This window comes from Microcaecilia unicolor, chromosome 2 (genome assembly GCF_901765095.1).
Source record: "Microcaecilia unicolor chromosome 2, aMicUni1.1, whole genome shotgun sequence".
Classification (NCBI taxonomy): domain Eukaryota; kingdom Metazoa; phylum Chordata; class Amphibia; order Gymnophiona; family Siphonopidae; genus Microcaecilia; species Microcaecilia unicolor.
In genome coordinates, this window is record NC_044032.1 from 116,808,585 (window position 1) to 116,821,103 (window position 12,519).

The window sequence follows — 12,519 nt, forward strand, 5'->3', positions numbered from 1 at the left end:
TATTAGCCTCACTCAGAGGACCCCCCCCCCTCGGATTCAGGGCTCTCTGTCGCAACGGAGGCCGCACCATGTGGAAAATCCAAAATGGCTTCCGCTGCCAGCTCAGAATGCAAAAGATCGCCGCTCGCCATGCTCAGGCGGGCTCTACCGTCTGTACAGCACGAATTACAGAGCCCCGCTGCTGATTTGCGCTTGCCACATTTAGCACAGCGCTTTACAGTCTCCGCAGCCATCGCCGAAAACGGCGGTAAAATTCAAAAATGGCGGTTTGCACCAAAAAAGTCCCAATCGCGGGCCCACCCCGGAGGAGTCAGAAAATACTCTTACCTCACTAGACTAAGTATCACAGCTCCGGTCCTGCAGAAGAATCTCAAGAAAAAAACCTCTTTTCCAAGATTGCTGCGCTAAAGCGCGACGCGACTTTAATTATTTATTTATATTTTTTTCACGCTGTGAGGAAAGCAGAGGCAAAAGAGGTAAATAAAAACACTCCGGAGGCTCAGATAAGTGGGAAAGGCAGAGAAAGGCAAACCAATGTGCCTGCATCCACTGAGTGGGAAAGGACTGGGAAAAGCAAGCTAATATGTCCACATCCATGGGGACATGGGTAAGGCAGGGAAAGGGCTGACCTATGTGCCTTCAAAGTGAAGCTGCTATAGCCTCTAACACCCCGGCTAACAACTGGCAAGCCAGGAGTCACCCTCAGGCAGATTTTTGATGGAGCTCGAAGAAGCTGCAGCCACCCTGCTTGGGGAGATAGAGAATACTGAAGAGGTAGTGGAGCTAGCTGGCCATGAGGCACTGTGAAAAGTTGAGTGCTGGTTGATGGACACAACCCATACGTAATGGCTTCATCTGCTTGATGACAAGGAATAATGCCAGATAAGCAGTTAATAAAGCTGAAATTATCACTGACTGGATTAAGTCTGCCAATTTAGACCTACTCTTCATCACAGAAACTTAGATCCGTGATTCTAAAGATCCCATCATACTTGACCTTTGCCCTCCTGATTACAAGATATTACACTGGACTAGAAAGAAGAAAAATGGAGGAGGAATAGCAGTTATCTTCAGATCCAACTTCACTCTTGAACCCATCTCAGAAAGTCTTACTCTGCAACTTTAAATTGTCTCAATAAAACTCCACAACCCAATACTCTGTGATTATATATCCTGTATTTTATTTTACAGGCCCCCTTGTTACTGGACCCACAGCCACTCCACCTTCATGGACTTCATATCCAACTTGTGCATCAATAACCCTAATGTAATATTACTAGGTGACAAACTTACATTTGGAGGACTAAGTCAGTACATACCCAAGATTGTTTAGACCTTATTTTACCTCCTCCACAACCCACTCACATCAAGGGTCACTCGATTGATGTTATTTCGTATAAAATCTCTGCTGATCAAAATTTAATTATGTCTGATATTAACTGGTCTCCTACACCCTGGTCCGACCATTACAAAGCATTCCTAACCTTACAATGGCGTAAAAAGGACCAACCTAAATTACAAGACCCCAAAACGATTCTTACCAGAGGAAGGATTGATGATACTTTTTGGAAACTTATCTATGCCAATAATTAGTCAACGCAACCCAATTCTGACCTCTTCCTTACAATCTGGGATGGAAGATGCAAAATGATTAGACGAAATCGCACCACTACGCCCCAAAAACATACATACTCGCAACCCTTCACCGTGGTTCAACGATTTATTGAACAATTTGAAGTCACAAGCCAGAAAACTAGAAAAGGCATGGAGTATATCGAAAGATCACTGTAGCTTCAATGCAATCACAAAGAAATTACAAATACGCCAAATGTGCCAAAAGAGACTATTACACACAAAAAATTACAGTGTCTGGTGCAGATATAAAAAAAACAATTTCAAATTATAAAAACTCTCCTAAATACTGATCCAGTTACTTCATCACCTTCAAACCGTCCTTCTGCTGACCAATTAGCTAAGTATTTCAATGACACAATCATTAATCTTCACAAGTCGATTTCCCAAGTCACTTCCACTGTAGACACCTTTCTTGATGAACTGAACCCTGACCGATACAGGACCACTTTCTCCCTCCTTACTAATGAAGAAGTCTCCAAAACCATCTCCAAACTCTCCAGGTCTTATTGCCAACTTGACCCTTGTCCCAACTACCTTCTGAAAAGCACTCCAATATGTTTCATCGCTAATTTCACCACTCACTTAAATTTCCTACTCCAATGAGGCTCCTTCCCCACCAGTCACGGTAATATATTACTAACACCAATACCTAAGAACTCCAAGAAACCTGCAAACGATATTACCAACTACTGTCCAATTGCCTCCATTCCCCTAATTACAAAACTGAGGGAAAACAGAGTGACTTCGCAGCTCAATGAGTATATTGAAAAGTTCTCCATACTGCATGAAACACAATCAGGCTTCCGTTCGGCTCACAGCACAGAAACAGTCCTTATTACTTTAATATCCAAATTCAAACAAGAAATAGCAACTGGCAACCATATCCTCCTTCTGCAATTCGACTTATCCAGTGCCTTTGACATGGTTGATCATACTATCCTAACTAAACTTTTGGACAAACTTGGGATAGGTGGCAACATCATTAACTGGATAAAAAGCTTCATCACTACAAGATCCTACCAAGTCAAAGGGCCTTCAAACATGTCATCTCCATGGCTATTAGAATGCGGAGTGCCACAGGGATCTCCACTTTCTCCGATACTCTTTAACCTAATGATGATTCCTCTGGCCAGATCACTAGCCAAACATGGCCTTAATCCCTTCATTTACGCTGATGACGTCACAATATTCATCCCTTTTAAATCCGACCTATCTGAAATCTCTGATAAAATAAACACAGGTATGACCACTCTAACCTCTTGGGCCGATGCTTTCAAGATGAAATTAAACAACAGAAAACACAGTGTTTAGTCCTCTCTTCTCAACACTCTCCACTCCTCCCAACTACTCTTAGCACCCCAGAGGTTAAACTTCCCATATCAGACAACTTGAAAATCCTTGGAGTAATGTTTGATAGTCATTTGTCATCTGAAAACTATGCTAAAGTCATCAACAAAAAGATGTTTAACATAATGTGGATTTTGAAACGAGTGAGATCATACCTTCCCTTGGACACCTTCCTGAACCTAGTACAATCAACTGTACTCACACACACAGATTACTGCAACAGTGTTTTTTTAGGTTGTAAGTCCATAATATTGAAAAAGCTCCAGACTTCCCAGAACACGGCAGCCAGACTTATTTTTGGCAAGTCAAGATTCGATAGCGCTACGCCTCTTCGAGAGAAGCTCCACTAGCTACCCATCAGAGAAAGAATTTTAAAGTCCACACAATGATTTACAAGATATTACACAGAGAAGCCCCCACCTACTTGAATCACCTTATCGACCTCCCAACCAGGAACAGTTTGTCGTCCTCCCATACTTACCTTAACCTACACCTCCCCAACTGCAAAGGTATTAAGTACAAATCCTTCTACGCATCCAATTTTTCCTTTTCAGGTAGCCAGCTTTGGAATGCTCTACCAAGATCCATCTGAACAATTAACGGCCTTTTGCCCTTCAGAAAAGCACTGAAGACCCGCCTCTTCAAGATAGCCTACCCTAACAATTCAACCTAACCAAAGCCTACCCACGTGACTCTTATCGACAACTGTTATACATTGACCATATTTCCCCATTATCCCTATTGCTATCCCATATCCATTCCTCTCCATCTTCCTACGCCTACCGACTAACGTTCATTTCCTTCTGCACCCAATTCCTTCTATGTTCAATTTACTTATCCGTTAACCCCATTAATACTGTGTTTACTACAAATTATTCTTTTTACGACTTTGTAATTCTTTATATTGTTACTATGTAAGCCGCATTGAGCCTGCCATGGGTGGGAAAGCACGGGGTACAAATGTAATAAATAAATAAATAAATAAAATGCTGGGCTCAATAGGCCTTGGTTTGACTCAGCACTGCTTTTCTTAAATTCTTAAGTGGAGCTTTTTCCTTCTCCCTCCCTACACATCTTCTGAATGTTTTTCTGAGTTTACTCTGCCTGTCAGCTCTGAACTGTGTGACACCCAATTACTTCACAACAAGAAGTGTAAAGGATTGGACAGATGGAGTCAAAGAATTAAGCATGACAATGTTTAAAGCAATCATTTTCAATTTTTTTCTGGCTAAAAGCAATCGTAAGATCTTGCACATATGTGTGATTGCAGTACCCGCACACAAAATTTTTTTTTTAATTTTTTAGCCAAGGGTGTGCGTCTGGTTGGCAGAATGGTCATTGCCAAACACTAACTGATTAACGCAGTACTAGCATATGAGTCCCAGTTTTGGGAGTGGAGGAGTAGCCTAGTGGTTAGTGCAGTGGACTTTGATCCTGGGGAAATTAGTTTGATTCCCACTGCAGCTCCTTGTGACTCTGGGCAAGTCACTTAACCCTCCATTGCCCCTGGTACAAAATAAGTACCTGAATATATGTAAACCACTTTGAATGTAGTTGCAAAAACCTCAGAAAAGCGGTATATCAAGTCCCATTTCACTTCCCTTTCCCTTGTGGAAAATCAATCATTTTCCAGACACATCAAAAAGTGGCCTTAGTACATAGAAAAGACCAGCACAAGGGCGCACTAAGGCCAATTTTTGCCACAGCTTAGTAAAAAGACCTGTTAGTTTATTAGAACTGTGACTGTGTTTGTGGCACTGTATCAGGCATCTTTGCCAGCAGTTTAGGTAAGATCTAGCAGTTCCCTTGGATTCTATACAGGAGCCTCTAGAAATCCCACAAAATGTTCCTTGAGGCTAAGATCCTAGGAAAAGTGGTTTTCCTGTCTTGCATGTTTCCCACAGACTGAGATAAATATAAATCCAATTCTACAGGTCAAATAAAGCTCACAATCTGGCCCCTATTATAAATGCAATGCCTCCACCTTTTCGACACTCTGCTACCGCAATAACATACTATCTAACCTTTTTGAGACTTAAAAGTAATAGGTTTCCACCACTGTTTAAAAAAAAAAACTCCAGCTACTCAGACACCACAAGTACACATACTATCTATCCAGTGAACTGAGAATCCTACTAGTAATATTTTGAGAAATTCTACATTAACTCCAACCCTCCCAACACATTGTTCAAAACCCTTTAAACACACTCTCAGAATTCCAATTGAAAACTGATGAAATAAAAAAATTGAAGTCACACAGAAGGCAGAAAGGGGATGGGATTTAATATACCACCTTTCTGTAGTTACAATCAAAGCAATTTATATATTATATACAGGTACTTATTTTGTACAGTGCAGGGTTAAGTGATTTGCCCAGAATCACAAGGAGCTGAAGTTAACCCACTTTGCCTGAAGCTGAGGAAGCCAATGCAGTGGCAATAGAACCACAGAAAACTTAGGCAGAACAGTTTGACAGATGGTTCCCTACTTATAACTGAGCAGGTAAACGGCTCGTTGCATCGTTCCATCCTATTTAGAAGAGACCTTAAAGTTTATGTATACACAAGTTCATACAGTTATTCAAATACAAATTATACCATTTAAGTCTGAATTCATATTAAAAGAAATGTTCTTGATACAGGCAAATAAATCATTCATTATAAACAAGAGCATAAAAATGTTTGCTGAATACTACTTTGCAAAAATTAATTGCGCATCTATTAACTCTCCGCTTCTGCCGAGAGAAGCAGCACTGCCAACAAACCAGTGGTTACAAGGGCTATACAAAACCCTTTCAGAGCATTACACCACAAACGAGATGCAAGAGGGCCTTCATTCTGCGCAATTAAGCTGTAGTTAAACCATCTCCACCCAGCCCCCAACCCTGCACACTTCAAAGCAACAGGAATTAATAAATAAAGTCGAAAGCATCCTATTCCTATGGCTCTCCAACAGAACACTTGTCATTAATAAGCAACGAGACCAGCCCAAGCTGCAAGCAGACAGACCAACCCACGAGAGACTAGAGTAGTATCCGATTGCACTATGTTTCCAACAACCCCAATCCCCAGCACCTTTGGTCCCCGCAGGTTCCCCGGCCCCCTCGGCTCTCAGCGTCAGGGCTGCAGCCACCAGCAGCGCTCACTCTCACCTTGAAAGGATTATTTAGGTCCGGGTCCGCGAAAGGGTTACTATCAAAATCGGACATGTTGCGGTTGGGTATGCACCACAGCAGTCCCGAACTTGCAGGATGCTCCGGGAAGCTCCCAGACACCTACAACCCACCGACTCCAGCTCTTACATCCACCGTTAATCAGAGCCAAAATGGCAGAGCCGGAAATGACGTCACCCAACCTCCGTGTTAAAAAAAATCGAGACGCGCTAGAAGGGGAAGAAAGAACGTGGAGACGATGCTACGTCATTATTATAAATTGCCTGGTCCTTAGTGAGGGATTTCACTTAGCCCAAAGGCTTTTTTTTTTTTCTCCTGTGACTTGTAATGTATAATAATAGTTAATAAGTGGGATAGCTCTTATTTTTGTTTGCTGTAGTACTTCATATATTTAACTTCCCTACCAGTGGCGTAGCCAGACTGCCAATTTTGGATGGGCCTGAACCTAAAGTGGGTGGGCACAACATTTTCTCTCTATCCCCCCTCCCCAGCAAAATTTAGTCACACTAATCAGATGCATTTGTCACATAGGGGTAACGTGCTGCTTTTCAGTGCATCAGGTTTCAGAAAATTTATTTAAAAGCCTAACACCCTTTTCAATGAGCTTTCAGAGGCCAAAACCTCCTGCCTTAGGTCAATATAATGCTGTTATTATGGTATCCTCTCCTGACCTATGGAAGGAAGTATTGGTCTCTGAAACTTTATTAACACAGGTACCATATTACTTTATCCTAAATTAAAATAAAATTATTTTCTTTACCTTTGTTGTATGGCCATTTACTTTTTCTCATTGTGTTGCTCCCAGTCTCTAGATTCTGCTTTCTTTCGTCTTTCTCTTGCCAGGGTTTCCTGTCCATTCACCACCTATGGCTTTTCATCTTTTCCTCACCCTTGTTCTCCACATGCCCCTTCCTCTTATTCTCCAGTCTTTCCCTACTCTGTCCTCTCCTTCTTTCCATCCAGCAGCTCCCCTCTTTCTTTTGCATCCAGCGTCTCCTTTTTCTCCCTACCCTTCCATCCAGTGTCTTCCCTCTTTCTCTCCTCATCTTTCCACCCATCTACCCTCTCTCCTGATCCTTCCATCTAGTGTCGCTATCTCTCTACCCTTTTCTGTTCAGTCTCCCCTCTCTCTCTCTCCACATCCTTCCAGTCTCTCCCCTTTCTCTCTGCATTCTTCCATCCATCTCCCCTCTTTCTCTCCCTATCCTCCCATGTCCAGCGGCTCTCTCCCTTCCCTCCAGTCCCTTCTTCCTCTCCCTCCCATGCCCCAGCGGCTCTCTCCCTTCCCTCCAGTCCCTTCTTCCTCTCCCTCCCATGTCCCAGCGGCTCTCTCCCTTCCTTCTAGTCCCTTCTTCCTCTCCCTCCCATATCCAGTAGCTCTCTCCCTTCCTTCCAGTCCCTTCTTCCTCTCCCTCCCATGTCCCAGCAACTCTCCCCCTTCCTTCTGAGACAGCATGGGCATAATTATACATATATAAGAAATCATATTAATTGTTAATTCTGTTTAAAAATCTGGGGTTTAAAAGCTTGGTGTTTGAATTCAACTTTTTCACCCTGCAAGTGAAGGAATGCCAGCTGGATTTAATTACTTAGAAAGTCTAGCTTTGGCTAAGCTAAAGGTTAGAAAGGTCAGAGACAGAAACTTTCTTTGACACCTTGTGAGTGATGGATTGCTAATGCTAGCACATATGTATACTATTATAAACAAGGCATGAGCCAGACATGCTGTAGTTTAAAAGTAGGCTGAATGCTGTTTAAATAATTCTTGATATGTAGATTTTGTTATAAGGAATTCTGATTTCTGAGTATTTTAGAATATGTCTTATAAGGATGCTTATTTTAGAATATGTTTATTCTGTGTAGTTAATATGTAGAATACCTTTTTAAATCTAATGTCTGTTCAACTCTTTGCCTTACGTTCTGAGTAGGACTGCAGTGAAAAGGTCAGCATATGGTTTGAGTTAGCTGCAGTCCTGGCTAGGTGAAAGAGAAGTCAACTCTCTTCTCCTTGATTAATTATAGGTAAATGTAGGACTGGGCTTTCTGAAAGAAATAACAAACTATAGCTGTATGCTATTAAGTAAGACTGGCCCTTGACCCCTTAATGAATGCCAGAGTTCAGTTAGCAGTTAGTATGAAGTTGACTAGGAATATGAGAATGTCCCTTAGCCCCTAAATGAACTCAGTTTAAGCTATAGCTGAGAAATTAATCATAATGAAAATGTAAGAGATGGGAGCCACAATGTCTAGTGTGAGAGGCCCCAGGTCATAGGTCAGTTTAGGATATGTCTGGAACCTATGTAACTGATATTTTGAACATATGTATAGAGATGATTGGTTGAGACAAGGTAATTAATCTATTCTTTACCATCTGGAGAGTAAGGGGGGCTAGGAGGGAGATAGAACGGTTTATAGGTGGGAGCAGAAGCAGCTTACGTCAGAGGGAACAGACAGAAGAAGGAGAGCTGAAGGAAGACAGAGAGCAGAAGAAGAGAAGCAGCTGAGACAGAAGCCATAACATCCAGAGAGCTGAGAGAGAAAGAAGAGACTTAATGCTGATGTCCTACTTTGTTTGCTGGCAAATAAAGAAGATTTCTCCCTCATTCTGGTGTGTGCTGTTTGACTCCTGAAGTACCACAGATTCTGCTAACAATAGGGGTAATTCATGCATCAATTCCTGCAACACTTCCAGTCCCTTCTTCCTCTCCCTCCCATGTCCCAGCAACCCTTCCCTCCAGCCCCTTCCTCCTCTCCCTCTCATGTCCCAGCAGCTCAGCCATTTTTCCTCCAGGTCCGCCCATCCGCATCCTTCGCGCGCTGTCTCTATCCCTTTTGTCCCACGGAAGCAGCGCTTCCTTCCTGCCCTGTCTTCTCCCCAAGCTCCGCTGCATCGGTCCCTCCCTGCAAGTGGAATCCTCCTTCGCCAGTCGCGCTGCGCAGCCATGCAATTGCACACCCAGCTTCGCTCCTCCCCCTGCCGCGTTCATCCGGCCCTAAATAGGAAGTGCATCACAGAGGGCCAGATAGACGTGGCAGGGGGAGGAGTGTAGCTGCGTGTGCAATTGCATGGCAGCGCAGCGCGACCGGCGAAGGAGGATTCTACTTGCAGGGAGGGACCAATGCAGCGGAGCTTCGGGAGAAGACAGGGCAGGAAGGAAGCGCTGCCTCCGTGGGACAAAAGGGATAGAGACAGCAATGCGGATGGGTGGGCCTGGAGGGAAAATGGGTGGCCCCTGTCTACTATTTTGGACTTTTGCACATTTTGAACTTGGAGGCGGTGGTAGTCCCCGCTAAGGTGGTACAATTTCTTTATTAGTTGGATCGTGCAAACCATGGCTGTATAAATCTTAGAAGCTAACTTTATAAAATTATTGGGGGTACTAAATCTGAAAGAAATTATCTCGCCATGGACACAGTCAATTAATTTGTTCAATATTAGGGATGTTCACGCACCCACAGAGCTGGCTCTTATCTATGGTCTGAATTAAGAACGATAAAAAGATATTTAGAAACTAAGATGAAAAAAAATCAGGTGTATCAGGACAATAAGGAAGAACACTGTTTAATTAGATGAGGTTGCAACTATTATTATTATTATTATTTATAGTACTTGTATCCCACATTTTCCCACCTATTTGCAGGCTCATTGTGGCTTACAGAGACCTGTTATGGCATCGCCATTTCAGGGTAAGAGATACAATTGGTGTTACAAAGAGATCAAGGGTGACAGGAAAGATATAAGCAAATTGTTATAGAAATTTGACTTTCAGAGTAAGGGTGGAGTGGTGAGGTGTATAATTCATCTATGGGTTGACGTAGTAGGCCTTGTTGAAGAGATAGGTTTTCAGAGATTTGCGGAAATTGTGATGACAAAGCATAATAGGTTGTGAGGGTTTTTGGGTGTCACAGAATCCTATACCACTGCAGAGATCGAGTCAAATAGAATTAGGACTGCTGCCATGCATTAATTTGGTTGAAGAGGAAAGATAAGTTCCATGTACAGTTATTCTTAGTTTTGGTGAAAAAGTAGCATTAAAGAGGCTGGCAGACTGAGTATTTCTTCTGAATTGGTAGACCAGATAGAACATAATAGCTGGAAAAAAAAACCTATGTTTAAATTAATAATCTCGAGCAGGAGTCCCCCCAACTTTTCATGTGAAGGGACACTTTGGGCATTTCAAATCACATTCCTATGGTAGGAAATTTTTCTGAGGGGGCAGGGGGGTAAGGGAAAGCATGTCGGACTTTTCCCACCCATTATAAATGCTGAAAGAGAGAGGGACCTAAATTATCCTACTCCAGAAATACCAAATTGCCAAGTTACCGAGTTCCAGGCTGGTGATTTTGGCAATTCCTAATTTTGAAAGTACAACCCAAAACAGTGTCTGATTTGCAGTGCCTGATCCTGATCCTGCCCATTGAATTCAGAGCTGCATGTCCAATAATGCATCAGATCTGGCCAAAAATCAGAAGTCAGAAATGCAGGCCTGGACAAAAATCTCCAGCCTAAAACCGGATAACTTGTACATTAAGTATTGCCATACTGGGAAAGACCAAAGGTGCATCAAGCCCAGCATCCTGTTTCCAACAGTGGCCAATCCAGGTTACAAATACCTGGCAAGATCCCAAAAACTTGGCATTACTGCTACTGCCTACTTACCCCTTTCTCTTCCTTGCATCTACTGTAGTGGAGGATGGAAAGATAGCAGGGCACACTCCATACCACTTCAGCCTCCCCCAATATAATCTCTTCTTTCCCCCTCCTCTTACTCCCTTTTAAATCTCTTGCCCCCATTGTTGCCTTCCCCTGTGCCTCATTTTTACCCCATCTCTTCCCTCTCTCACCACTATGCTGTTCCTTAAACCTGTAGCCTTAGAGCAGAATGCACCTGCACACATACTCTGATGCGACAGTTGAAGCACAGCAGCCAGCTCTGTGGGTGCGGGGATGCTGAGCACCCCCAATATTGAACAAGCTCCGGTAATTTGTGTTGCATTTAGCACCTCCTACCGTTTTGAAAAGCTGGTTCCTATGATAGACAAAAAAAACAGCAATTTCATAGCTCTATAAGTATCTTTGTATAATACGTTACTGCAATACATTTTTTTAAATCAATGTTGTGACATTGAGTTCTGCTCCTGTTTGTTTTTCTGTTGTTGTTTTTTTGGTCCTGTTAGATTACGTGAACACCAGAGTTTATAAATCCTGAATATCTGTGGAGGAGGCTGGTACTTGTCACTTAGAGCCTAGAGTTACCAGACATCTCCAAATTTGAGGGATTGTCCCCGATTTCAGACCCCTGTTCCCACCTCCTACTTGTTTGGCAACTTTCTATCCCCAATTTAAAATAATGGGGAAATAGGAGACCTATTGGTAATATGCTATTGCCCTGCCTGCCTCCCCTCCTATGGTCCAGGTTCTCCCTCCCTTGCCCCCCCCCCCCCCCCCATAATCAGCCCCTCCCCTGAAACCTCTCTATGAAGCTCCTGGCTCTTTCCCTCCAGTGTCAGTATTACAAAGTATAGTAGTGCAACGATGTGGAGCATCTCTGCTGGGTCCTGCCCCTGCTGATCTAAACTTCCTGTTGGAATGGGGGCAAGATCCAGCAGAGACAGAGTGCTTGAGAAGAATCTCCATGTCACACCACTGTACTTTGCAATGCTGACACTAGAGGCAAAGAGCTGGGAGTTGTAGAGGGAGGTATGAGAGACCGGGGGAAAGGGGGTAAGGAGAGAAAATATGCTAGGTTAGAAGGGATGACGGTAGTGTAAAATGACCACTGGCCACTGGTTTGATGTCTGCTGCAATCTGCTCCTGCAGTATTTTTCTGTAGCATTCCACCTTGTTGCTGTCAGGAAACTTTGAATTTTCCTCTGGGAGAATTTCTGCCCATGAAAGTCTGATTTTATAGTGAGTAACTGCTGTTATTAAGCTTCACATGCTACAAGGAAAAAAAGCCACGTACTTAACAGCAACATGATGACATCACCGGGTGGGGAGGGTCTGTTGGATATGCCGGATGGCTGGATTAGCAAAGATACCTTACCCTTGGATAGTGACATCTCCCTCAGTCAAATTCTGATCTCTCCCCCGGGACTGGAATTTCCCTCCCGCTAGGGTTTTACTGCTCAAGCCGACGTAAGCTAGGCTCCCACTGGATATCCTGTCACCAACTGTCAATAACTACTCCACCTCTAGTCACTCTTTCTTAGTGGGATATTATACCTTACTGACTAAATGTCTGCTGACAACTGATTTAAGGGAAAATTATGTTCTTCTCTGAAAATTTTATTTTCTTTAATCATACCAGATCAGTCCAGACCAATGGGTTATGTCCATCTACCAGCGGAAGGAGACAGAGAAA

General features: G+C 43.1%; 1 protein-coding gene across 1 annotated transcript in view; it reads right to left on the bottom strand.

Moving 5' to 3' along the window:
• Positions 1–6,300, bottom strand: part of SCAMP1 (secretory carrier membrane protein 1) — a 144,762-nt gene extending 138,462 nt beyond the window's left edge. Inside the window, exon 1 of the mRNA XM_030193244.1 lies at positions 6,134–6,300. Within this exon, the coding sequence (XP_030049104.1) occupies positions 6,134–6,190 (57 nt within the window). The 5' untranslated portion in view covers positions 6,191–6,300. The remainder of the gene's footprint in view (positions 1–6,133) is intronic.
• Positions 6,301–12,519: the final 6,219 nt, after the last annotated feature.